Genomic DNA, 27,565 nt, shown 5'->3' with positions numbered 1-27,565 from the left:
TAAAATGTACATGGGAATGCAAAGAGCCATGAGCCAAAACAATCATGAAGAAAGCACAAGAAGTTGACAAATAACCAAATAATAAGATTGATTATAAACTATAGTATTAAGACAGTGCAGCATTGATGTTAGGAGAGAGAGAAAAAGGGACAATGGAACAAAATAGAGAATTCACAAACTGACATACACAAGTAAAGACATCTAATCTGTAATATTGATACTCTTTCAAAAAATGATGCTGGGTCATTTGGAGTTTTATGTGAAAAAAGAAAATGAATTTGACCCCCTTCCTCATATCAGACACTTAGCACATCAAAAAAGAAATTCCAGGTGGATTATAGGCCTGAATGTGAATGTTCAAACAATAAAACTCTGTTCAGGAAGACATCGTGATAAGACTCTGCAGGCACATCTCACTGAATTTGAACATCTGCACCATGAAGTAGGTCCTAAGACTCATGCCCCATTTTTAAATGAAAACATTTACACATGGAAAACACAATTGCCCAAGATCACTTAGCTAAGAGGCCCAAGCAGAATCTGAAACCATGTCTATCTCACTCCCGAGCCTGTGATATTAATTCATCCTATGACTCCTCATGGATCACTTTTTTAAATGCCACTTAGCAGTTCTGTATGTGCCAGTCATAATGGTTCTGATAGAATCAATAAAGCAGGTCCAGAAGGGCCCCCTGGTAACAGTCAAGATTGAGATACTCTAGGTCCTAAAAAGAACAAGCTTGGGTTATAAATGTATCTAATATGGTTTAATAATTACACACACACACACACACACACACACACACACACACACATCTCTCACAGGAAAGTATAGTAGCTCTAACCAGTAAGGTGCCTAGGTGAGATGAGTAGCCTGGACTTTGGAGACCAGAGACCTGTCCAATCTAAGTACTAGGGGTGCAATGAAGGCCTGAACTCAAGCAGCAAATACCCCTGAAAGCTCAGCAAGGTGTCGCAAAAGGGCTCCCTTAGAACCATCTATTGCCCAGATGGGACACCAGGACAGTAGCACCCAGAGGTGATCCATGGCAAAGCACCCACAGTTCTTAGCACCCTGCAAAGTACTAATCTAACTGATGCCATCTTATAGGCCAGGACCGATTTTCCTAAGAGAAAATGTGGCTAGATCACATGAAGTCACAATCAACATGAACATGCGAACAGCAAAGCAAACAAGCTGTTGAACTAAACATGATTGGCCATTTCATTGGTGGGGGGCATCCCTTTGAAAGTTCATCTGTTGCTTGTTCATTTATCAGCCACAATTTGCTTAGTATGTAAGAGAATATTTTTTTTTGAGAATATTTTTTAACCATGCAAATCTAGCCATTTTTTTTCCTATTAAAAGGGCCACTGCTCATTTATTTTTGCAGCAGATTCTCTAGCCTAATCTTTAGGTAAACCAAGGATGTTTTATAACAGAGAAGAGTGTCTTCTCTCTCTTAAGGAGTTTATGGTCTAGAGAAAGAGAAGGTGGGGGATTGGTAGGAATAAATGGGATCAAGGGAGAAAGGCTGAGAGAGAGGTTACAGGAAAAGGGAGCAGACAAATGGAGAAGTGGGGTGCAGGAAGGTGGGGACACAGGCAGAGAAAAGTAACTGGGGAAGGGGGTAACAGTTGGTGGGTTCAGCAGTCCAGTTCCAGCAGGTACAGTGCTTTTCATATTTAAGTGCACAGCTACTAAATGCCGAGACATGTCCCAAATATAATAATATATGAACATAAGTCAGTTCCCACTCACTTTCCAATACAACCATGTTTATTCTCTTCATATCTACCACAATTTTAACTACTTATATTTTATTTCCTAGATCATTGTTACAGACACACACACAGCTGCAAGCCACATGAGAGCACAGACTATATCTTCTGATCTCAGTTCTCAGCTCTGCCTTATGAGCTGTGTAACCTTAGGCAGGTTACTGAACCTCTCTGATCCAATAGTTCATGGAGATTTTGTGAAAATGAAATGAGAAATGCATATAAAATACAGAATAGCTCTCAGTAGAATTATTCTGTTTCCCCTAATACTGAGCAAGAACAAAAGTCCAGGGTCCACATTCCATTAACAGCTCTTCCTCCTTTTCCCAGATGAGGTTTATTCTGGCTACCCACAGTTAAAACTCTCCATTCAGGGATCCAAACAGAAAAATCCTACATCCTTGCCATTCCATGCTGGTTTATTGGAATTTCATGCCTCCGGGCAGTTTCAATCCTCTCCTCTCCTCTCCCCCTCCTCCTGCCTGATGCTATGATGCCACAATCCAGTCTCTGTGACTCGGGACATGTTTCCATGGTGATGAGCAGTGATGTCATAAAGGGTGGATTGTTACAGGGTTGAATGATATCTGGCACCAGATGCACCCTGCCTCCTTATAAAAGCGGGGGGTGGAAGACAAATCCTGTGGGCACATACCAGAAAATGGGAAACCGAATCACCCAAGGGATGGCAAGGGACCACCAGAGGGAGAGAAAGTTACAATCTCCTCCATGCACTAGCAGCCCCATTTGGAAAAGACTGGATTTAACAGACCTCCCCAAGACAAAGATCGTTTATCGGCAAAGGAAATCAAAGAAACCAACAAGAGGCAGTGACCACAGGACACTCCACCTTCTGGTCTAGAAAGACCCAAGCCAACAGTGGCTTCATCCACCGCAGCCCATATTTCTAGAAGAAAAAGCCACGGGCTCTCCCTTACCAGAGCCTTAGATTGCCATGCGCGTCTGATTGCTCCAAAGACAGACCATTGTGATTTTCAGCCCAGCATGCATTTTACAGGAACAAGTCCTACCAGAGAAATAGCAGCCACCCCCAGCTGAAATCCTAGGGGAACGCAAACCACCTTGTTAAGAACATTCCCAGAGGAGATTTTATACTAAAGAAATCCCATAATGCTGTCTGCCATCTCTGAGTTCTCTAAAAACCCGGGCCTTGGAAAAGGAGTGCCTGACACCAGGGAAGTTTGGCTGCACGCTGGAGGAAGGAGAGCCTGCAGGCAAAGCTTGGAAGCAGAGACGCACGGGTTGCATGGGAAAGGCCTGGTCGGGGTTACCACTGTCTGACCATCCCTTGTAGTGAGTGCCAAGGAATGGGTCCTCCTCAATAAAACGTTTCCCTCGGTCCCACAGGAGACTCTGAGAACCAGTGCTTCCCTCTCTCTTTCTCTGGGCAGCTGGTTTTCCTGAATGCTCTGTGCCTGGCAAGTTGGGTCCACAGTAGTAGCTAAGTATGTGTGCGGTGTGCATATATTTTTATGACCTTCATCATTATTCACGAACTAACTTCAAAGGGAAGCCATTTCCATGCAGGAGACCTGAAATATGCTTTTCCATGCCCACACATGCATGGAGATAAAGGCCACTTACTATTCCAGAGAGCAGGAGGCACTGTTTTCTGGATGTCAGTATGGGCAGCACCCAGCCATCCACCATGTGTCAGAGGAAAGCCAAATGGCCTGCAGGCTCCATCTCTAGGTCACTCGCCAGACCCCAAACATGTCACAGTCTCTCAGGCCTCCTGGCCTCGGCCCATGCTGCCCTTTGGTCAAGAATGCCCCCCCCCCATCCTATCCTCACAACCCCCCTCGACCATAAGATCTGGGCCCAGGTCAGATGGCCCAGATCCTCGCCTGTGGATGTGTCTGGAAGGAGGCCCTCCTCCTTTACTATCCAGCTCCTCCACTGCAGTGTGGCTCTCTTAGGACAGGGACCATTCCTTGTTCATATTGAATACCCGGCCCAGCTGGTGTTGCTCAGTGGTTGAGCTGATCAACCTATGAACCAAGAAGTCACAGTTCGATTCTTGGTCAGGGTACATGCCGGGGTTGCGGGCTGGCAGCCTGGGGTGTGCAGGAGGCAGCCTATCAATGAGGGGTGTGCAGGAGGCAGCCTATCAATGAGTCTCTCTCATCATTGATGTTTCTATCTCTCTCCCCCTCTCCCTTCTTCTCTGAAATCAATAAAAATATTTTTTTAAATAGCTACTTGGCTGGAGCACATGTTCCTAGCATCTGCAGTACATGTGTGCCAAGGTGAATGGTGAGAGAGAAGCCAAAATCCTCATTGTCTGCAAATCCCCACTGCCAGCCTCAACTCTTCCAAAATAAAAGGTGATTTCGACAAGTATGTTTTGGTGACTTGAGGCACTAATTTCATGGACCACGATCCTTAAATAAGATCAAGGAGGAGCAGTAGAGTCAAATAAGGCAGCCTGACACTCTAGAGACCCAAACTCTGGCTGTGAGACACTGAGCAAGCTGTATCCCCTCCTGGAGTCCAATTGTCTCATCTATGAAACCAGAGAAGGGTGGAGGTTTGGGCTCCAGTCCAGTTCTAGCTCCTAACCCACCGGAGCAGTGCATGGCATTTTCACATCCTGAAACAGGAGCATGCTATACTTCAAGGATGATGTCGCAGGGCACTTGGCTGCCCTCCTGGCTTGATATTGTCCCTTCCAGTCTCCTGTAAAATCCCCCTTCCTGTTTATTTCAGGACACTCCAGGCTGGGGATGGATGACAACTCCCAGCGAAGGGCAGACTGCAAAGACAAATGGGACTGTCTAGCTGAGCTGCCCTTGTTAATCCCGTGTCACCCAGAGAGAGCCTGCCCCCCTTCCCAAACACCTGGGAGCCTAACCTTCCTTGGCCAGGCCCCCGGCACCAGCAAAGCTCCAAAGCGCTTCCCATGTCTTGCCTGAGCGGGGCTAATCCCATTACTTTGCAAGCAGGTCTCGATGTGCCTGTACATTCTGTCACTCTCCTTGTCCATGACAAATGCCCGGCATAAAAATTACCTGCAGAAATGTGTTAAGGCGGCAGCAAGTACATCCAGAGGCCCGGGGAAGGTGAGAAGGCTGGAGATTGGTGGAGATGATCTTCATTACTGGTGCATTGGAGTAAGAGGAATGGGGGGGGGGGGGGGGATTGGCCAGGGTAAAGGAAAACACTACTGGTTCATTCACCAGCTGCATACACATGTCAAAAGTCTATCCAAGTTGCTCAGCAACCAAGAAAAGGCATTTTGGAGAGCAAGGGGCTAACTGGATAAGTGAATTAATTAGACATCTCCGGAGTCAGTGCCATAAATGACAATAGGCCTGAGTGGTCAGTTTCTTGCTGGCTAAAGTGCCTTCCTCGCCTGCTTGAGCTTTGGTCCAGCAATTTTAGGGAGCTGGGGAGAGGGGGAGCCAGGTAACAATGTGTCAGAGATGCTACCTTGGGAGGCGTAGGTGACGGAGGGAGTCTTGCCTTGGCAGAGAAGTTGAGCTAAAGATATTCAAGGTCTCTTTCAACTCCCATGTTTGATCAGTTTTGCCCTGCGGGGTAGAAAGGGCAAGAAAAGGAGTAAGTCCTCACTCTGGCAGCCTGTAGGGAACTTAATAACCTGCTTTCCCACACCATCGCACGGGGTTTCCCTTTGCTGTATTTAAAACAAGCAGGTTCCCATGAAAGCCGATAGACGGCCGTTGTTAGGGCGTTTGTGTGGGAAATCTGACGTTTTGTTGGTGGTTGCTTTTTCCCCTTTCTCTGCTTTGCTTCCTCCCCTTAGTTTCCTTTAATTACAGCAGAACCCCACTGGTTGCGCTAATGATGGAGAGGGCGCTGCTGCACAGAGCGCACAGTGAGAGGAGGGAGCAGGCAGGAGGCCGGCCAGCAGGGGCCAGAGCCTGCTCTCTGGGAAGGGGAGACAGCAGTGGTGTGGGCATCTGGGTTTGCTGCCAGTAACAATTGGCTGGGAGCCTCCGGGCAAGCCTCTGCACCTCTCTGAGCCTCTGTTTTCCCTCCCTCCAAGTAGGGAGAATGGGTTGTATGATGTTTTGAGAACAATTGATGCCACTGCTAATTCCATCTCTCCCTCGCTCAGAATTACTAACGGTTGCCCATTGCGAACAGAAATAAATAAGCAAGTCTGGGAGCAGGACCTGCAAAGCCTCCCTAATCTAGTCTCACCTCATCCCCGTCTCTCTGGGTTCCCCAAAACACCCTGTTGCTTCTCACCTCCAAGCTTTTATTCATCCTGCTCCTGGCCTGGAAACACTACAAGTTAAGTACAAATGCTCGGTGGAGGTTTTTAGAAAAGGCCCAGGAGTTGAAAATACACCTGAGTCCTGGTGGGATCAGTGGTTGACCCTCTCCCTTCCCAGGCCTTGCTCTCCATGATGGAGAAGAGGGCCACGCGAGGCTCTGTGGCTCAGCGTATAAGGGGACTTGTGGCTCAGTTGCTTACCACCTATGTGACCTGGGCCAGGTATTTAACTCCCCTGTGCCTTTGCTTACTCATCTTTACAATGAGGCTCATGATAACAGATACTTCGGGATGATGAGGGTTGAATGAGATGCTACTGCAAAGGTTACAGCTCAGCATCTGGTACATGATAAGAATGCCCTCAATGTCTGTTATTATCACAAAATTATCTCATTCTAGAACGAAATAAAAGTTGATCTCTTCGCCTTTACCCACCTGTTCATGCTGGTTCACTCAGCCTACCCCTCTCCCAAACTCTATAATTTCCCGATTTCTCTGTCAATACAAAAGTAGACTCAATGATTTCCATCTTCAAAAGACATGTTCCTCTATTTTGTTGCCTGCTCTGCAGCTTGTTAGCTGTGTGACCTTGGCAATCTATGTGACCTCTCTTCATCACAGTTTCCTCATCTGTAAGTTAGAGATCATAATAACCCCAACTCACAGGTTGCTGTGAGGGAGAAATGGGGTGACACATGTGAAGCACCCAAGACTGGTACCTGGCACATAGTAGGCCCTTGATAAATGTTAAAGCCCATCCACAAAGGCTTCATTTTTGGTTCTAATATCGGTTTGATATTTCCATTCTTTTGTCTACATGTGCTTATGTTAGATTTCATGTTCCCAGAAGACCAAGATCAAATCTGAATTGGTTCAGATGTGCCCAAATCCTAACTGCATAGTTCATCATCATTCACTACTTTTAATGACTGATAATAATGAATATAGGAGATAATTCACCTATGGAATGTGCTTCTTTACGATCTCAGGTATACATAAACACGTCTCCTATATATAAAATGCGTAGCTGAGATAAAATCACAAGTTCAAAACCATCTTAGATGTGGGTGGCCAGCTTGTCAATGATTTGGCATAACCCACCCATGCTTTGAGAGAATAAGCTGGGGGCTGTGGAGAGAGGTATGTATCTCTGGGTACCAGAAAGTGTGACAATCTTTATAAATGAATAACATGGCACTTGAAGGGGGTAGAAATGTCCATTTTTCAGCTCTTAATATTACGAGCCTTCACCTCATTCCAACTCCATGAGCCCCTATAGTGAGAGGAATGGCTAAGAGGGAGAAAGTAGTAGGGTAGGATAGAAGGCAGAAGAGAGGAACAAACTAAAAGTCCCGATACCTGCTCAGACACTGAAGAAGGGAATTCAGCTGTTTGAGGAACAAAGCAATGGGAAGTCATGGTTTAGTAGTTACAGAGCTTCTGTTTGGGCAATGAAAAATCTTTGGAAACAGATAGCGGTGATGATTGGACAACAGTGTGAATATAACCAATGCCACCTAAAAATGGTTCAGATGGAAATTGTTATAACAAATACATAAATAAAATTTAAGGGGAAAAAAGAGAATAGCACTCTCCCCAATTTCTCTTCTCTTTAACCAAAGAAAATCCACCATTTGCAGCATTTCACAGAAACAGAAGCCAGGCTTTGTTCAGAGCCCTATTCTCTCACCTCCTGGGAGTGGCCTCCCTCCCCCAGATGCCAGTCCTGAAGGCGGAAAAGTTAGACAAATGGCACAGGCTATGATTTCAGGAGACCCCCATCCCTAAAATACCTTTCCAAACCATCCCCAGTGGAGGTGGACAATTTCTATTCACCATTAGGAGAGCAAACTTAGAATGCATGTTTCTAAAAAAGACACATAAATGGCCAACAGATATAGGAAAAAAATGTTCAACATCACTAATCATCGGGAAAATGCAAATCAAAACCATGATGAGATATCACCTCACACCTGTTAGAATGGCTATTACCAAAAAGACAAAAGATAATAAATGATGGTGAGGACCTGGAGAAAAGGGAACTTTTTTGTATTGTTGCTGGGAATGTAAAATGGTATAGCCATTATGAAAATAAGTACAGAGATTCCTCCAAAATTTTAAAATAGAACTACTGAATGAACCAGCAATTACAATTCAGGGTATATTGCTAAAGGAAATATATCAGCCCAGATGGTGTGACTCAGTGGTTGAGTGTTGACCTACAAACTAGGAGGTCACAGTTCTATTCCTGGTCAGGGCACATGCCCCAGTTTCGGGCTCCATCCCCAGTAGGGGGCATGCAGGAGGCAGCTGATCAGTAATTCTCTCTTATCATTGATGTTTCCATCTCTCTCTCCCTCTACCTTCTTCTCTGAAATCAGTAAAAATATACTAGTATTAAAAAAAAATAAGGAAATCCTGTTATGACAATATGGATGAACCAGAAGGACATTATGCCAAGTAAAATTAGGCAGGCACAGAAAGACTAATCCTGCATGATCTCACATATATGTGGAAACTCAAAAATTGGACTCATAGAAGCAGGGAGTGGATTGTCAGGGGCTCGGAGGTGGGGAGATGTTAGTCAAAGAATACAAAGTTTGTTTTGCAAGATGAATAACTTCTAGAGACCTAAGGTACAGCATGGTGACTATAGTTAATAATAGTGTATTGTATACTTGAAATTGGCTAATAGAGTAGCTCTTAAATGTTCTCACAAGCAATAAAATCATTTCTGTGTGTGGTGATGATTACATTTATTAACTTGATTGTGGTAATCATTTCACAATGTATACATATATCAAAAAATCACACTGAACAACTTAAGTATATACAATTGTTGTTGATTATAACTCAATTAAGACTGGAAAATAAAATAAAATAAAAATCAAAGGCCTCAGGAAAAGGAATGGAAGGAGCAAAAGACTAATATTAGACATTTTTTCCAGAGCAAGGAGAGCAATATAAGTGGAAGTTACTGGGTCTAGCTGACCTGACTCAGTGGTTGAGCATTGACCTATGAACCAGGAGATCATGGTTCGATTACCAGTCAGGGCACATGCCCAGGTTGCAGGCTCAATCCCCAGAGTGGGGCATGCAGGAGGCAGCCAATCAATGATTATCTCTCATTGTTATATTTCTATCTCTCTCCTTCTCCTTTCCTCTCTGAAATCAATAAAAATATATTAACAAAAGAAAAAAGAAGTGGATATTACTGGGCACAGGGGAGGATAAGAGCCAGAAAGGGGAACTGAACACGCTTCCCTGCATCCCTCTCTTCTCTTATTTTGCTTTCAGCAAACATTTCACCCAGTCCCCCTGCCTGAGAGGAGATACAGGCTCTGGGGTGTTTCAGATTTCCTTCTGTCCCTGGGAATTCCATCCTCTACCCAAGTGTTCACGCATAGGTGGCCCTGCTTTATTTGCTGTAAATTCACACTGAGTCCTACCCAACTCACAAGAGACTCAGGATGGACTTAGAAGCAGGATAAACTTGCTAATAAAAAAAATAAAAAATAAACTGAAACCAATTTGCAGGGAACCTCCTTGGTAACTTAAATCAAGAAGAGAAGCCCCATACGACACAGAGCCATGCAGCTTTTAGATGCAAGCCATTTCCTTTGTCTCATCTCCGGAGTCCCCTGCTATTCTTTGAAGACCACCATCCCCACCCTTCTGCCATCCCCATCCCCTTTAGGGCAAATTAAAATGGGGCTAGAGCTGTCCCTGTCTGAGACTGAAGAGAAAGGGAAGGCCATTGGTAACTGGTGGCTCATCCCTGTGTCCACCACAGGGCTGTCTTCCCACAGCTCAGGGTTTTCCTCTGCAGGAAATGCACCCAACCCTGGGGGAGGGAAATAACAGTGTTGGAAGGGGCAGCTTCCCCCTCCCCTAAAAACACCCACTCTCACAGTGGGGGGTGGGGAGAAGTGACTCACTGGAGCAGACCTACTATGAGGCAGACCAGGGTAATCATCAGAACTTCTTATCACCTTATAATCATTTCCTACCCACTGTCAAGTATTTTCTACCACAGGACAGGCACATTGCCAAGCCTTTCAAGCTCGCTTACTCCTCACAAGAGCTGTACAAAATAGGAATTATAATCCTGATTTATAAAGGAGAGAATTGGGTTTCAGAGAGTAACTTGCCCAAAATCACACAGCCAGTCAGTGGTAGAGCTAAGATTCCTAAAGCATCCCATCCCCTATGTCATCCCATAAGTCATCTAATGTCTTCATTCTGCCCAAGGATCCCTACTTGGAAAAATGCCCTAGCCTGCGTAGAACTTAATGGAAAACTGAAGAGCATCAGGGTGTGGCAAGAAAGAGCACTGGACTGGAAGTCCGGGAGATGGACAGTGGGGTGGGTGCCTTCACTATCTCGGTGAATTTGGGCACTCCACAGATCTCCTGGCCATAACGTCCACATCTAAAAAAGGATGTGGTTAGATCACTACACGTTCTTTCCAGCTCTAAAATTACTTCTATTTTAAGAGGATCTCGACTCCCCAATTGTGAAGTTTCTGGCCAAAAAGTAATTGAGCAGAGAATCCTCTCAGATGCCCCACAGAATCACACCACAAGCCTGAGCAAGTCCTACTATAATTTAATAACAATAACATTCCCTTACACATGTCTGTAACTTTAGAGTTTATAATGCCCTTTCAAATACATAACTTCATTTTGATCCTTGCAACTATTGCACAGATGAGGAAACTTGAGTCTCAGATGTTGACTGACTTTGGGCCATTTCATAAAGTCGGTACATGGTGATATGAAGGCTTATATTCCCATTTCCATTTAACCACAACCAAAAGGAATGATCCCACATGTACTTGTGCTTGGATCTAGAGTCATATTGCAGAATGAGCCCATTCATATAACATCTAAGCCATCATCGCCATCATCATCATCATCATCCACATTGGAACTCATTTGAGTACATAATAGACACTAAGTCATAGTTGTTAAAACTATTAATAAAGAGGCTGGTACTGTTTCAGTTCATATACCCCAACACCTGCCAACTCCATCTGCAGGTAAGATCGGCTCTGCTTAAAGGCATATTACCCTCACATGTATAATATATACTATTCTCTCTCCTCATCCCAGATCCCAAAAAGGGCACACTGATAAGACCTTTTCTCCTAGACATGATTCCTTCAGCATCCCTCAGTCTGGTGCTATGAGCAGGCTTGGCTGAGGCAGGGGATCCTCAGGAACAACAGTTTTTCATTGTGTCTGCCTATATTCAGTTGCAGGGTGTAACAATGGTGTTTCCCACAAGATAATCAGCTCCGTCCCCCTGCTCCATGTCTTTAAAAATATATATGCGCACAAGAAAGAAAGAAAACACAAAACAAAACCAGAAGGGGAGGGAGGCAATCTTGAAATGAATTCCACTGCAGAAGCTTATGTTCCTGCAGACATAGTAGATATTAATAATTCAACAAAATATTACAGTAATTACTATACTTTGCAAAATCACAACAGTGCACTCTAGCACGACTCCTACCAATCTCCCTGCCATTGCCATTAATAAATAAACCACGGTTCCCTACATTAAACTTGTTATTTAAAAGCTAAATATTTTATCAGCATTAATGTATTTTAAATAATCAGTCAAGACCAAGAAAATCCCTGCCCCCACATTGCTCCCCTCACCCCAATAAGTGAAATCCCATCTTCACAGCTAGAACAGAGATTGACTTTAACAGGAATACACTGAGCTTAGGGCTTAAAGGCCCCCCACAGAGGGACCTGAGGACCACTCAGCTCAAACACTCTGCTGGAATCCGATTAGGCTGCTGAAAAGAGTGAGAAATAAAAAGCTGAAGATAAATTATTTTGGACCATGTAGCCAACCTACCTCATTCAGCTCCAGAAAAGGAAGCCATGAATTGTAAAGCGAGATAAGTGGCAAGAAACCACCAACAAGACACACCTAAGGATAGCCCTGAGCATGGATGAGGCAAATGACCTTGAAATATAGGTGAGCCTCACTTTACATCATAGTTATGACCCCACAAACCTTCTACATCCAATCTATCAAGTTCTGTTGGTTTTACCTACTCTATCAGTTAGCTTTTGCTGCAGAACAAACCACTCAAATCTCAACCCCTTATTTTCACAACAATCATTTATTCTCATAAATGTACAGGGCAGCTGAAGGTTGGGTGATACAGCTGGGCTCAGGTGGGCAGTTCTGCTGCTCATGGCTCGGCTCGGCCCCGCTGATCTAGGCTCAGAGTAGCTACATGTGACTTGTCACTCATTATCCTCACAGGAGCAGTCGGCTAGTCTGGGTGTTTTTCTCATGGCCACTGCAGAGGCTCAACACAGATACACAGTGCCTCTTGCTAACTAAGCTTAGAACTGGCACCTCTCCTATTGGCCAAAGCAAGTCACAAGGCCAAACCCAAAAGGCTCTAGGAAAGCAAAGGGAGTTATGGGGAGCTGTGAAGAATTATACAAAGGAGCCAACACAATCAACTACATCTGCTAAATATTTCTTCACTTGGCTCCTTCCCACCCAATCCTACCACCACCTCCTCAGCCACCATCATCTTTAGCTACAGCAGCAGGGTGGTCTCCAAGCATCCATCCTGTTCCTCCTCCAAACCACAGCGTGGTCAGAGTGGTTTTTTAATGTAAATTGAATGGTATCACTCTCCTATGTTAAACCTTCCAGTGGCTTACCCCTTGGCTCTTAGGATAAAGAAGAAACTCCTTCCCCTGGGCTTATAAGGTCCTGCTTGGTCCTACCCATCCCTGCTTGTCTAGCTTCATCTCTCACCAGCCCCTAGCCCACAAGTCATCTGCTCCAGCCACCCTGTCCTTTCTGTCCCTTTTAGATATTCCGCTCCCTCATGCCCCAGAAGCTGTGTGCCCAGAACACTCTGCCCTCTCCTCTTCACCTCATTGACCCCAAGCACCTCTGAGAGCTCAGCTCATCTGCTTCTGCCTCTCTGCCCGCTCCACATTAAATGTCCCGGGGGTAGTATTTGATAGTATCGTTAACTTCCCCTTCAGAGAACTGCTCACCATTATATACTCAGAGCCCAGCAGCGCCTGACACATAGAGGGCACACCACAAATACCTGTTGAATACTGATGATGTTTTTAAAAGATATTTTTAATTTTTAAAGTAAAAGGTAGCTAAAACTGCCTTTTTTTAGAATTTTGTGTTAAAGGTATTCGGATAATAAGTGTCTACAGCAAATTGCTCTGTAGAGGGTTTAGTGCCCCTCACATCAGGACTCCTTAAAGGGCTCTACATCACTAATATGAACAAAGTCACGGGTGTTCCACAGCGGGAAGCTCCTTTTCCTCACCCCCATCAGTCCCTGAGTGGGAGGGGAGGCACATGTAATCCCAAAACAGCAGAGGATGCAATCCAGCAAATAATCTAAGCACTTCGAAGGTCTAAGGGAACATTTTTTTGACCCTAGTTTACTATGTACATATGAACCTTCAAACCAATGTGAAAGCAAAATAAATTTTAGACATACCAAGAATGAAAAAAAATCATTGCTGAAGCAATGGGTGACTATATTATCTATCATCCAAGCCAGGGTCTTTTGAGAGTTAAAAGGAATCTATCAATATGTATAACAGGACATTGGAATAAGCATTCCCACATACTTTCTGAAAAAGAATACTTGAGGATGTACCACAGGAAAATGAAAATCAGTCCCCAATAAGAAAAAAGAATCCAACAAACAGAGGTATTACCCCAGGAGTAGAATGAGTAGATATATCGAGATGACAACACGGAAGCCGGCCTACAAAGGAATCAGTATGAATTAGAATATTCAATAATAATACAATTAAGAAGTTAGAATAACTCAATACTATGGCCAAAAACAAAACAAACAAAAAAATTTACAAGAAAATGAGCCCAAACTAAGATGGCAAAATTCGTACCAACTATCAGAACATGAGATAATCAATTTTATCTCCAAGCTCAGAACACCCCTCACCAAGCAACACAGGCTTAGTCATGAGGATTAGATCTATTTCCTACCATGCTACTGGGTTTTGTTATAAATAATAAACACAATCATAACATTTAAACATTTTATTAGCCTTCATTCACTGTGATCTTGATTGCATTTAATGTATTTCCTAAGTATGCTCAAATTGGCACATATTTTAAATTATCTCACATTGTTCTCGCCAATGTTTATCTAATATGCGTTTCCCACACACAACTTCAAGCTTTGTGGGTGTCCAGTGTGTATCATATGCTTTGTTCACATCCTGCATCACTAGTCATATAGTAGATGCTCCCCAATACTTCATATTATCTCAAAGGAAGAAAGCAGAGCAATCAATATAGGTCAAGTCCTGGAACAAATGTTTTTCTTAAACATCCATTCTACACTGCCATCTGAGACTTTTATTATATCAGATGTGACTTGAAATAAATTGTACATCATTCTTGGATGTGTGCTAAGGAAAGTGGGTGCAGGCAAAAGAAGGTGGATGCCGTAACGTGGTCTCAAATCTGTTGTGGAAGGACCTCCAGCTATTGAAGGAACAAAGGAGAGGTAAGGTGAATTAACACCATGAGTTCATAGCACCCCCAGTTTATACCACTTTGAAAGCATTCTTTTCAAATTGCTTCCAAGTGCAGCATCTCATTATTTAACTGTGACATAAAGGAAGCAAATAGGAATGTCCCCTTTTCACACATAAAGAAATGATTGATCTCATATCACATCTAATTTATGGTGAGATGGGCCTGCATCAATTTATGCAACTCTTTCATTTTGTAGATAAAGAAACTGAATTCCAGAAAATTCAAAGGAGTTAGCATCATACTAAGCAAAAAAAGAAGAAGAATGAATGAATGCATGCACATATACTTGGGATAGAACAAATGTATGAATTCTTGAAAGAAGCATTTTACATTTTTTATCATCATTCAAGACCCTCTCCTTACTAATGCACCCATTTTTTAAAAGTCTCTAATTCATATACATACAAGCTGCTACACCTGGGAGGGTCTTTATTCACCTACACCTAAGAAAGGGTGACTTGCTGAAGATTGTAATGTACCCAAGTCTAGAGATCCCAACTCTCAGGCTCATATTCTTCCCAGCCTGTCATGATGACCCTCACTGATGAACCAACCGTAAGCTCAGCTGCTCCCTGACAAAACAAAGTCTAAGCAAAACAGGAATTGTACCCTATTCTTAGTCAGGATATTACCTGCCAGGAGGTAGAGGTCCAAATTTTAAGGACCCTCTGTGTATTGCGAAGACCAAGTGCATGCCTTGGGGTAAGGTGGGGCTCCTTAGCCCTGAGAAATGACAGTGAAGACTAATTTGAAGGAGTATGTCTCCTTCTCAAAGCCTCAACACCATGTTTCTGCCACTCAATATAACCATGGACTGGGCTCCTTTCTTCTGGACGGTGCCACGCTAAAGGAGGACCCTCTCAGAACCAGGGTCAGTGACGTCATCTCCCTCTCCATTCCTACTACATGCCATGGTATGGCCCGAAGTAGGATTTTTTTTTAAGTATGAGGGAAAGTCTGGCCCTGGCCATAGGTGCCCAAATATTTGGTCCAACATTATTCCAGGGGTGTCTGTCTATGAGGCTATTTCTGGATGAGATTCGTATGTGAATCAGTAGATTGAGTAGAGCAGATTACCCAATGTGGATGGATCTCATCCAATCCATTGAAGGACAACTAGAACACAAAGGCTGAGTAAGAAATAATTCTTCCTTTCTGCATCACTGTCTTCAAGCTGGGGCATTGGTCTTCTCCTGCCTCAGACTCAGACTCAAACCAGAACTACACCATCAGCAATATTGAGTTTCCAGCTTGCCAACTACAGATTGTGAACTTCTCAGCCTCCCTAACAATGTCAGCCAATTCCTTGCAGTAAGGAATCTCTTTACATATACAGATACATATATAAATATATACACACACGTATAAAGACATTTACTATGAGGGATATGATATATACTGGTATACATCCTGAAAAGAAAGACTTCAAGTCAAGTAGTTTATTTGGGAGGCAATCCCAAGAAATACTGATAAGGGAGTAAATGGGAAGGGATTCCAATAAAGCAAGCAAATTACCACAATAGGCAACTGGGGTGTAATCCCACTGGAGACTCTGGAAGATAGTGTAGAAAATCAGCCTCAGAAATAAGGGTACTTGGGTATTTATCCAACTTCCACTAGTCATTGATAGGTGGCTTCTCCCTACTCCTTGATGGGAATTAATTTCTGACACTTCCAGCCTGTGCCTTGGGTGATCAAATCAAGCTTCAGTGGGCAAACAGGCCCTGGTGCTGGTGGTTAGAAGTCAGGCCAACATGCAGAGAAATGTCAAGGGCTAAGGGAATATGGCAGGCTACCATTTTATCTGCTACAGATGTCTAGAATTCAATCTGCCCCACTTCCTATCTAGGCAGATAATGAGAACTAACATCCTTAACCAATAGAATAGCCTACTACGCTAGACCTTTTATGTGTATTAATAATCTCTAAGATTCTAAACAACCCTACGAGCTCAGTAATTATCCCCATTTTACAGACAATGAAACTAAGACTCAGAGACCTGCTCAAAGTCACTGTTGCTTGGGAGCCATCTCATAACAGAAAAGACATTTCAGAGTTTTCAGAAACCTTTCAGTCAAAAGTTTGCTTTCAAAGCATGAATGACACTGAAAGAAACCCAGTGATATGATCAAGTTTTTCACGTCTAAAGATACCCTTCCTTTACACCCTGGAAAACAAGTTTCTGATGGGCTCAAAACTCTTATAGATAAGCTCCCCCACTATGTCTAACCACGTTTGGATATAGCAGCTTGAGCCACTTTTCAAGCCCTGAAAAAAAAAAAAATGTTCAACTCAGTAATTGTTCTCCATCTCCCACTGAGAACAGATTTTAAAAAGAAAAAAGCCCATTTCTTATACATCAGCGTAATCTTTAACCTGATTCCAACCATCTGGCAGTGAAAAGAAAGTGCCTGCCTCACCATAGATGCCAAGAAGACCTTGAGAGTACTGAGTCAGGCATGTGGGACCTGAGATCCGGTGACAGACAACTGTGATGTCCTAGGGGTGCAGACCCTAGGCCTGAAGGCAGCCAGAGGAGGCCGGACACTTCCTCAACCCCAAGACATTCATTCTTCACTCAGGCAGTCTTAAGTATTTAAGAACGTGTTTATGTCATTCAGATCAATAAGCTTCTATTGACTGACCACCATGCACAAAAAAAGTGAGAAGCACAAAGACAGAAAATGCAGAAGAGATGGGAGAAGCAAGCCTGAGCATCACTTCCGGCTGAATTTATTTCTAGAGTCATAGTTGAGTCATCCATGGGTTGAATGGACTGCAGGATATTTGTACAAGGCATCCATTTCCTTGCTTCTGCAGGAAGAGGCTGAATGATCAACACTCAGGACTCAACTGCTTTGTTTTCAATCAATTATTCATCTATGGGTCACCAAAGGACCCCTCACATGATGTAACTGCAGGCTGCTGCTGCTCTTCTCTCCTTTTGGGACAGTTTCTCATGCAGCATTCTTCTATTATTTCGTCTTATTTTCCTTTATTTCCCAGGACAACAGTCCCTCCAGTGTCTGTGTACAAATCTCAGGCCCCATTTTTGGTGCATAGGAGACAGACAAAAAGGGAATTCAAGTCTGTAACTTGATGGGTGTCAATCACTACAAGATATTGATGGTTTGGGCCAATATGGTAATTCTGGAAAAGAGACAGCAAGTAGTCTGCAGATAGTTCCAGCAATGGATATCCCCATTTTGCATCAGGCACAACGCCAAGTTAGGAGATTGAGAGGAGAAGCAAACCTGGACCATCAGGCCCATCCCATGACCTTGACGTTGATGAGTCTTGGGCACTATAGGCTCTGCTTACCAACCAGCCCAGCAGCCCAGTTATCCTATTTTCTTAAAGCTACACATTTCACTTCTTCAAGAAGTCTTCTATGATTCACTATAAAGGATAATCATAGATGCCCAAGCCAAGGGAAGCTATGTTATGTTAAAATTCATCCTTCTGGATACCTTTCTCGAGCCTTCACTCAATGAAATCCTGGGGAAATACTCAACTTATTAGTTGTGAATTAGTCTAATCTTTAACCTGTTTCTAACCATCTGATTCTAACCATTTCTATTACAAATTCTGAGTATGAGTTTCAAGAAGCACCAGCCATTCATTCCTCAGTTTCATTCACTGTGTATCTCAGGTCCACACAGAAGACAGATATCACAACGACATTGAAATGAGCATCTCACTGAGAAACTTTAGGCAAGTCCCTCCTTCCTGTGCTTCAGTGTTTCCATCTGAAAATGAAGGGAAAGCCCCTTCCAATATAAAAATAAAAACTAAACCAACTGAAAGTATCTGAAGGGCTTACTTCAGATCAAGCACTTCTTTTAAGCACTTTGCTATATGTGTCTTATTTAATCCTTACACCAGCCCAATGTGAGAGGTACTATTATCTTCACCCTGTTTTTGTAGATAAGAAATAGCTAAAAGGGGTGACAACTTGACTGATGTCACACAGCTATTAAGAAATAGAGGCAGCCCAGCTGGTGTTGCTCAGTGATTGAGCATCGACCCATGAATCGGGAAGTCACAGTTCAATTCCCGGTCGGGGCACATACCTGGGTTGAAGGCTCAATCCTGAGTAGGAGGCATGCAGGAGGCAGCTGATCAATGATGTTTCTCTCTCATCAATGTTTCTGTCTCTCTATCCCTCTCCCTTCCTCCCTCTCTAAAGTCAATAAAAACATATTAAAAAAAAAAAAAAAAGACAGAGGCAGCTTTCGAACTCAGGCAGCTGGCTCCAGGACCCATGTTTCTGTTTACCAGATGGTCTTGTTTCACGTCCCTAGTAAATGTCTGTTCCTAATCAATCCTGAAGAGGACTGCATGCATGCTGAGAACCCTCCACAAGTATGAATTCACCAGAAGACATCCATCATACCGAGGCTTAAGAACCCCAAATCCACAACCTAATAGGATCCTTGATTATTCTATTTAACTCTATTTCCAGCTCTTCCCCTAAACTAGGTTCTCTTCCAGTGTGTGACAAGTAACTGGGCACAGTTATACTGACCAACAGCCCTGCATGGCTGGTCCCACCATGCCCCGGGTCTCTCTCATCTCAGCCCAGTAGGGATCGTTTCCTCTGCTCACCATCAATGAGTTAATAGTAGAGAGCTATTCGTACAATCCTTAAGCTCTTAGACACCATTAGTTTTTTTGAATTTACTATTGCACATTAATGTACTATAAAAAACAGCATTTCTATAAATAATTAAACCCAAACTACACTGATCAAAATAAATGAGCAAAATGTTCCTGATGATGCAACCAGGTTTGATTTGCTCACTAACACAAATAATGAGTTGACTCACAAGAAGCCCCTATTAACAACCGTTACGAAGATACAGATTGTCCAACATTAACAAGCTGGTATTTATTGTCTGCAGCCACGCGGTGGGTGGGCCAGGGTGGGTGGACAGGGGGACCCTAGCACACAGCCCGGGAACAGGTGGGAGAATCTATTTCTAAGCCTCTCTGACTAACTTCATGCATACTCATCTTAGGCCTCAGTCTATCCTACCTATAAAATGGGCATCATATCTCACCTGAGTGCAAAATAATTGTGTAACTACTCTTGTCAGGAAAATGGTCTATAAACCCAAGTAGAAAGGAGAAAACTGGGAGTGAGTAGAGGACAGAAACACAAAGAGGAAGACCAGTAGGGAGTTCCTGCCATGTTCCTATCTGAGCCTCATATCCCTCATCTCTGTGCGGAGTGATTTGATGAAGACAATTTCCAAGTGCATGTCCAGCCTTGACATTCTATGAGTCTAGGATACCTGTAGTATCTCCCACAGTGATCCTCTCTCCTCTGAACTCATAGCCTAAAATGGTCACATGACAATTGACCACATATCACCCCATGGCATCTGTCTTGTTGTCACGTGTTGCTTTATACAAGAGCAGTCTCATATCCAAAGCATATTGGAAGGACCTGAGGCAAACATTGCCTTGTCTTTGTTTGTCTTCGCCCTCCATCACACTCCTACCAGCCCCTGTGCCCAGACCACTGGCACATACAGAGGAAATACTTAGCAAAGGGTTGAATATCTTATATGAGTCTATCTAATCTCTGGAGTACATAAGAAAGAAGCCAAGGCTGCTGACCAGTCCCTATTTCTATCTTACTAAATGGGATAGAGATGCCTCTAAATCTTACGTTAAAATTCATACATGAATGATAAGTATAAACTCAAAGCTATTAAGAGTCGGTGTTAGTGCCCATCAGCAGATGAGTGGATTAAAAAACTATGGTACATCTACACAATGGAATACTATGCTGCTATAAAAAAAGAAAGGACTCTTACAATTCACAACAGCATGGATGGACATGGAGAGCATTATGCTAAGCGAAATAAGCCAGTCGGAGAAAGATAACTATGACATGATCTCACTCATTTGTGGAATATAATACACAACATAAACTGATGAACAAAAATAGATCAAAGACAGAGAAACCTTGAACAGACCATCAAACTTCAGAGGGAAGGTAGGAGAGGGGGGTGGTAAGAGATCAACCAAAGGACTTGTATGCATGCATATAAGCATAACTAATGGACACAGACACTAGGGGGGGTAAGGGCATGTGCTGGGAGGTGGGAGTGGCCAGGGAGAGGTCAATGGGGGGAAAAAGAGACATATGTAATACTTTAAACAATAATTAATTTTTTTAAAGAGATGGTGTTAGGCTGCCCACCCACCTCCCCCCACCCCTGCGGCTAAGGCAGTCTATAAATTCTATACTACTTAGGAAAGGGGGAAATAAATGCCTCTAAGGAAGGTTCCATAGAGGTGCTGTGTTTGAATCTCTAACAATGCTATGAATAACAATAGAGGGAAACTCAAGAGCTGAGGCTTGGAGTCCAGAGGAGGCTTGGCACAATGAAGAGTTGGCTAGAGTGAAGGAGTCAAATATAAAAGTTGGAGAAAGAGGCCAAGAATATACACAGTGAGGGGCCCTGAATGCCAAGCTAAGGGACTTTGGATTTGAATCTAAAGGCTAAAGGTACTCAAGCTTGAATGTGGACATACTGCTTGAAATACTCCTGGTGATAACAGCTGTCAAGTTAGAAGCGACTGAGAAAGAAATCATTGATATCCCAAAGGATAAGAATTTCCAATTCCTTTGTAGCCTCTGTTAAATGAGATGTGGGACTATCCTCCTTGACCCACATGGTCCAACGTGACTGAGTACCTACCCCATGTAAGGCGGAGCTCTCTTATCTCTACTCACTGCCAACAAAGTCAGTCCCCCTCCAGTTCAAAGGGGGATAAGGATGGTCAGCCACATTCCATCCACCCCATAGTGCCAGAGCTGATGACTCAAAGTGGCCCACCAGGCACTAGCATTCTACTTTCCACCTCCTCCTCCACAAGGTCTCTTTCCTCCCAAACTTGCTGAAAAAAATCATCCTTTGGCATTTTTCCCTATGCAGGAAGTGTCTCAAGCCAGGCAAGAGCCAAAGGAAGCAGGAGATCAACAGGTGAGTCAAAGCACCAGGCCTCAGGTACACCTAGCCTTGGATAAAGACTTGACCTTCAGGCACTTCTTCCTATAGCAGCCTGTCTGGCTATGCGTCACCTCTCAGCTCCTTCCAGTTCCTAAATTCCTCCCATTGCAATGTAGATTTACACAGCCCCAGGGAAAAGCAGTTCTCCCTTCTGCTCCCTGAGCCTTCTTGCTACTGGAGCCACAACCCCCCACCACCACCCCCACCCCCATCCTTTAAATCCCATTGGAGAAGCCACTTCCTGGCATTCCTTTCTTGTCAACTCCAAAGCAAGCTCCAACCACTACATTTCTGCAATCATTCGATCAGGCCTCCCAATTAAGGAGTTTGCAACTTCTGCTCACCTTGGAAATCACTGCAGGATCTGAGAAGCAAATAACACTCTGTAACCCGTACATCAGAGGAAGCACAGAGCAGACAAATAGCCTGTGTCAACCCTCTCCTCTTAACCCCTCCCCCAGGCCAACAGTGACCAGGAGCAATTAGTGCTTTCTGCCTTTCCCAGCTACATCTCCACTGAGATGGCTCCCCGGTAATATTAATTAAAAACAGATTCTTTTTGGCAGACCCTCGAAGAACGGCTTCTGTGGCAGGTTTCTTTATTAAGCGTCTGAGAAGGCAAAATGCATTAAGAAATTATGACATGGGGACTGTGAGCACAGACAATGAAGGCTAGACAATCCAGCCAAAAGCTATCTGGAAAATCTGTTTGGGAGCCACAATTAGATGCTCCAGTGCGTGGAATACAATTAATCGGATCAAATCTGTCACTATTTTGCACATTAGGAGTAAATATTTTAGAGCACAGTTCCGCTGAATTAGTGAAGGGTATGAAATCCCAACTGGGAGAATCCGTGTGTGCCCACCTGCTAGCATGCTCAGGGAAGGGTGGTCTGACAGGAACCTGGAATAGCCAGCAGCTCTCATTTCTCTTCACCAAGCTGCAGTGTTGGGCACATTGACTGAAAACTATCTGGCAAGTCGTTCCGACCAGATACGCTGCAGAGGCAGCAGTCTGCAAATCCATGCTCTGGGAGCGAGCTGCTGGAAAGGAATGGGGATCCACCTAAAGAGGGGCAGCACTGCCACCTCAATACCAGGAATGGAAATCCCCACCAAGGATTACTCCAGGGAGGAGGGGGCATGGAACGTGGGCTGTTGCCTTCACAACTCTCCACGGCCATTTGCCAACTCACTGACCAAGCAGGGGGGTGACTTCCTTCCTTTGTGGGAGAAGGGCAGAATGATGGTTTTCTGTTCCCCTGGAAACCATGGGGACTGGGCTCTCTCTGGGTGTTTGTGGAACATTCTCTAACCCATTAACCACCAGGATCCCAGCTGGAGATAACCAGAGAGAATGAATGGCAAATCACTCAGGTTCCAAGTTCAAGTCCACTTATCTCTCCCCCAGAACACCTGGCAGGGCAAGAACAATCAGTGGGGAACCAGACAGGTGGCGGGGAGGGAACACCGAGACTCCATCCCTTCCTGATGCATTATGGCTCAAGCCTGCTGGGCACCTCCTCCTTGGCCCCCAGGTCATCCCTCACCACTCTTGGGACCAAAGTGAATACATGTTCCAAGCCTGGGACAAGGATATCCTTCTGCCCACTGAGCCCCTGTACATGCTGGACACATGAGGTGGGGTGGAGGTCCTTGTCGTGCATGTCCACTCTGCCTGCCTGACTGCAAACTGTCGGAGTGGAGTTCAATTTCCAGTTATATGAGGTGACTGAAAAGTCCCTAAAAAGAAACTCACGTCAAGTTACAAGATCCACCAAAGGCACTTGGAAGGAGAACATGTTAGCCTGGTGCCTTCCCAGAGCAGTACATGTTTAACACTTTTGAAGCTAGAAGAGAAGATGGAATTCTCTTTTCATGTCAAAAGAGCCTTACGTAGGACCCAAGTTGTCTGCCTTGGGGCCATCTCTCTCCACTTTGACCTTTCAGAAGGTCCATCAACCCCATCATTCTTCACCTGGACTTTATCTAGAGCACCTTCTTTCACTCCCTTGGGACAGGGAGAAGGGAGAGAGAAACCAACTGGGTAAGGTAGTAGAAACTGGTTTCCCAATTACTCTCCCAAGGGGTTATTTTTTTAAAGTCTCTACAAGACAGATTCATGTTAATATTTCCCCATATTCCCTCAGAGCATCACGGACCGATACTCAGCAAAGCCTTTCTCACTGGTATTGCCTGCAAAGTGTGGTCAAAAGAGGCAGGTCCAGCCCAGGAACTCAAAAGACAGTCCTTCTCTGGACCAGAGAAAGAGAGCACCATGGGGTCCCTGCACCAGCTATGCTACCTTGTCTTTTGCTTAAACGGTGAGACATGCCACCAGCACAACCAATAAACCCCTCGGGGACTGTCTGTGGATGGTCCAAGCCTCATCGCTGTTACTAAAGACTCCAAGGCCAACGTGTCCACTCCCCTGGCCCCACTGGCCCTCTTTTAACTGAAGAGCCATTTCCCTGGGGAACATTGGGCAAGACATGCCCCCTCACTTCCTCTGCTGTGCACGGGCACACAAGATGGGCAGAGAAGGCTATGCTCATTTAACTACTATTTACAGAAAGCAAGTACTATTCTCTAAAGTCCCATCTTCAAGGGCTGTGTCCACACACACACACACACACACAGATCCTTAAAATAAAAGCAGAGGTATAAGAAAACTCTTCAGGAAGAGTTTAATGTTTCTGTAATTCATGAAAAAGTCACAGGTACATGAGGACATCGCCTCTTCCTCTGAGGACACATTTATTTCCAAGATATCCTGTCCATCCTCCTCACCCAGGAAGGAATACACACACACACACAACACACACATCACACACATCACACACACACACACACACATCACACACATCACACACACACACACACACACACACACACACACATCACACACATGCTCACTCCTCTGGGAACTTGTAAGTCTTCAGTCACCCATCCCTGCAAAGGCACATGTTGCCCACTCCCCACATCCACAGCTGCCCACTCCAAAGCTATGGGGTATTCGCTAGGGGCAGATAAGCAGCCGCGCTGTGCTGGCTGCCAAGGATGTGGACTGCCCAAGTCCTTCCCACCCAGCACCCCTTCCCCAGGCTGGGCTACCAGCGCTGTGTGTCATTAAGAACCAGGGAATCTGTACTCAGGATTGCCGGCGTGCTGCGCTCTGCAGACTCCTAGTTTTCCTGTTATTCGCTTCTCCCCCCGCTATGCCACCCCCAGCCAGGCCCGTTAAAATAAGATGAAATTTTCGCAGGGAAATCTTTAATGCCAGTCATGAAGAGACATACAAAGGGAGGAGGGCGGCGCTTTCCCATCCAGTGAGTTCCCCCAAGCTGCCTGTGCAGACACATCCATCATCCTCCTGCCCAACGCCGGAGTCCCATCCCATCGGGAGAGCCAGAGAAAAGGATTTTTGTGAGACTGGCTGAAGTGGGGGGCAACGGAAGTGAGGGGAGTGGGGTAAATCATGGGAGGCCGTGCCTCTCCGCCCGGAGAGCCCATTCCCAGCTGTGCCTGGGCTTGGCTGCACCGCGCTGGGTGCAGGCGAGTTGGGTGCGGAGGGACCCCTCTGGGCCTGCTCTGCTGCGGGCTGCGGCGGCTGCTGGGGCAGACGGGCCGGAGCCCAGCGCTGGATCCGGAGCTCAGAGCCACAGGAGTGGACTCGAGGGCGCCACCTCTCGATACAGCCGCTTCCCGGGGAACCTGGCCGCAGAGCAGAGGTGGAGAGGTGTGCTGGAAGCACAGAGGACCCATCTCCACTCGGGAGCGGACTGCATGTAGTGCAGGACCACTCGGCCCAGGCGAGTTTTTTTGTTTTTGTTTTTTTGCTCAGCGACTTGTGTGTGCTTGTGCATGTGTGAGGGGAATGGGTGCTGAATTTCACTTCATGATTTAAACTTTTTTGCTGCCTCTCCTGTAGCATTCCAGGGCAGCTGCCCAGGTTTGGGGGGGAGGGGGGCGAGGATCAGTGTCACCTGGAGGCCAGGCTGGGGTCGATTTCCCGCCAGGGCTGGGAGAAAGTGGCCGGGAGCTGAGAGCTGAGACCCTAAGGAGGGCAGGAGTAAGGGGTCTGAGTGGCCTCCATCTCCCGGGTTCCCTTCCCAGTGATCGGAGACGGGAAAGGAGAAGGAACCCCTGGCTGTCGCTAGACTCTGTCAGTCGGTCCAGCGGCTCCCACCCCAAATCAGTCAGTGTCCTCACTACGAATTCAATCGCCCAACAGGAAAACTCCAAGCCGAGTACACCATAACTACAGATCATCGACTACAGATCCCTCCTCTGCTCATCTTCAAGCTCCTTCATCCTCCCCTCCCCTCCCGGCTGCCCCAATCCTAGGGTCACCAATAAACAAACACACACACCATCTTCCAACAAACTCCACTAACCTGTTGGGGGCGTGGGGGGAGCTAGGTCAACCTGTTCTCTCTAAAAGTCAAGGTGTTACCCACCCCGACCCTCGAGTAACTATCTGTTCCTCGTTCCTGCCCCCTTGCTGCGGGGAGACAGTGGGATCCCCTGCCCGCGGCGGGTACTCACGCTGCTGTTGTGTCCTGACCAGTGCACCATGGCTTGGTTGTGGGCCGAATCCCCGGTCAGCGCGAAGGAGGTGCTGGGCAGCCTGAGCTCTTCGGCCGCCGCGCCCCCAGCCCGCGAAGCCTTCGCCTCCTCCCGGAGCCCCGTGGCCAGAGGACGGCTCCCTTTGGAACCATCGGACAAAGCAGTGGCCCGGGAGTCCCCGAGCTCCAGGGCGCTGGGGGGCTGCGCTCGGCGACTCCTCCTCGAGCCGCCAGGTTGGCTAGGAGCCGGGATGCCCTGTCCCCACCGTGCACCTGCCGGCGACAGCCCCCCAGCATCTTCCTGCTTATTTCCTCCACTCCCGCCGGCTGCCTGGGGCATCGGCTCTGGTCCGGGCCGGCGCCCGAGCGCGGCGCCTCTCCGTGCTGTCGCCAGTTGCTCCGGCCACTGGCTTGCCACTGCCCGCGGCAAGAGAGGCAGCAGAGCCGGGTGCCGCGAAACCGGGGCGGCGGGGCGCCCAGGACCTCCTGTAGCTCCCCAAGTGATCTCGGCACCGGCTAGGACCCACGTCGACAGGAGCAGGAGCCCAGTCCGGGCAAGGGGCGCCCCGGGCCAACCTGCGGGGCGCTCCGTGCGCGCCAACTCCATCCCGCTGCGGCAGCCGAGGCTCGGGCCGCGAAGTGTGTGGCGCCTGCCGAGGTGCGGGTCCGTGCGCGGGGTGTGCGTCTGCCAGCGAGCCAGCCAGCGAGTGTGTGTGTCGGGGGAGTGGGGAGGGGGCGGCCGGGAAGGAGGTGGCTCGGGCTGGCGCGCCTCCTGGGTCCTCTCCACTCTTCTCTCCTCGCTCTTGATCGCTTGCTCTCTTGTCCAGAGGGTGATTCCAAACCCGGGGGAAATTAATCAACGCCCCTTCGGTGCTTTTTTTTTCTCTCTTAAAATAAGATCCCCAAAATCTTCCCCACCGAGCTCCAACAGAAATTTTGTAAAAAGGAGTGTTCAACGTTCAGGAGAAAATCCTCTTTTAAAATATGAAAATCAAGCCAGATCCAGAAGGGGCTGGTGACAGACCCCAATCCAGTCTCTCCGAAATCCAGCCTCCAACCTGCTCCCGGTGAAGAGTTGGAAGATGCTTCTTGCTGCTTTTAGGGGGTTACTCTTCCGGCCCTTTGGAGGGGGGGGCGGCGGGGAGATGGCACGCCCGGAGGACAGAATGGGTCTCAAGGGAGGAGGAGTAAAGTGTTTTCAGCGCCAACTGTTCCGATCGGGAGCCAAGGGGGAGCCCAGCCAGAGCTGGCGCGTGGGGAGACAGCACTAGGAAGCTGAGCGAGGGATGGACCGGGGACTCCACTCCGGCTCCCCGGCCCCCACCGCTCGCAGCCTG

General features: G+C 46.1%; 1 protein-coding gene across 1 annotated transcript in view; it reads right to left on the bottom strand.

The window, feature by feature from the left end:
• The window catches only part of SORCS3 (sortilin related VPS10 domain containing receptor 3), a gene marked incomplete at its 5' end in the record, with an annotated part of 521,132 nt that extends 494,297 nt beyond the window's left edge, over positions 1 to 26,835 (bottom strand). The window contains one exon of the mRNA XM_079794297.1: positions 26,209 to 26,835. Within this exon, the coding sequence (XP_079650423.1) occupies positions 26,209 to 26,835 (627 nt within the window). The remainder of the gene's footprint in view (positions 1 to 26,208) is intronic.
• Between the last annotated feature and the right edge of the window lie 730 nt (positions 26,836 to 27,565).

Source organism: Cnephaeus nilssonii, assembly GCF_951640355.1.
Source record: "Cnephaeus nilssonii genome assembly, chromosome: 16".
In the NCBI taxonomy this organism is placed as follows: Eukaryota; Metazoa; Chordata; class Mammalia; order Chiroptera; family Vespertilionidae; genus Cnephaeus; species Cnephaeus nilssonii.
This window is presented reverse-complemented; position numbering and strand designations above follow the sequence as displayed.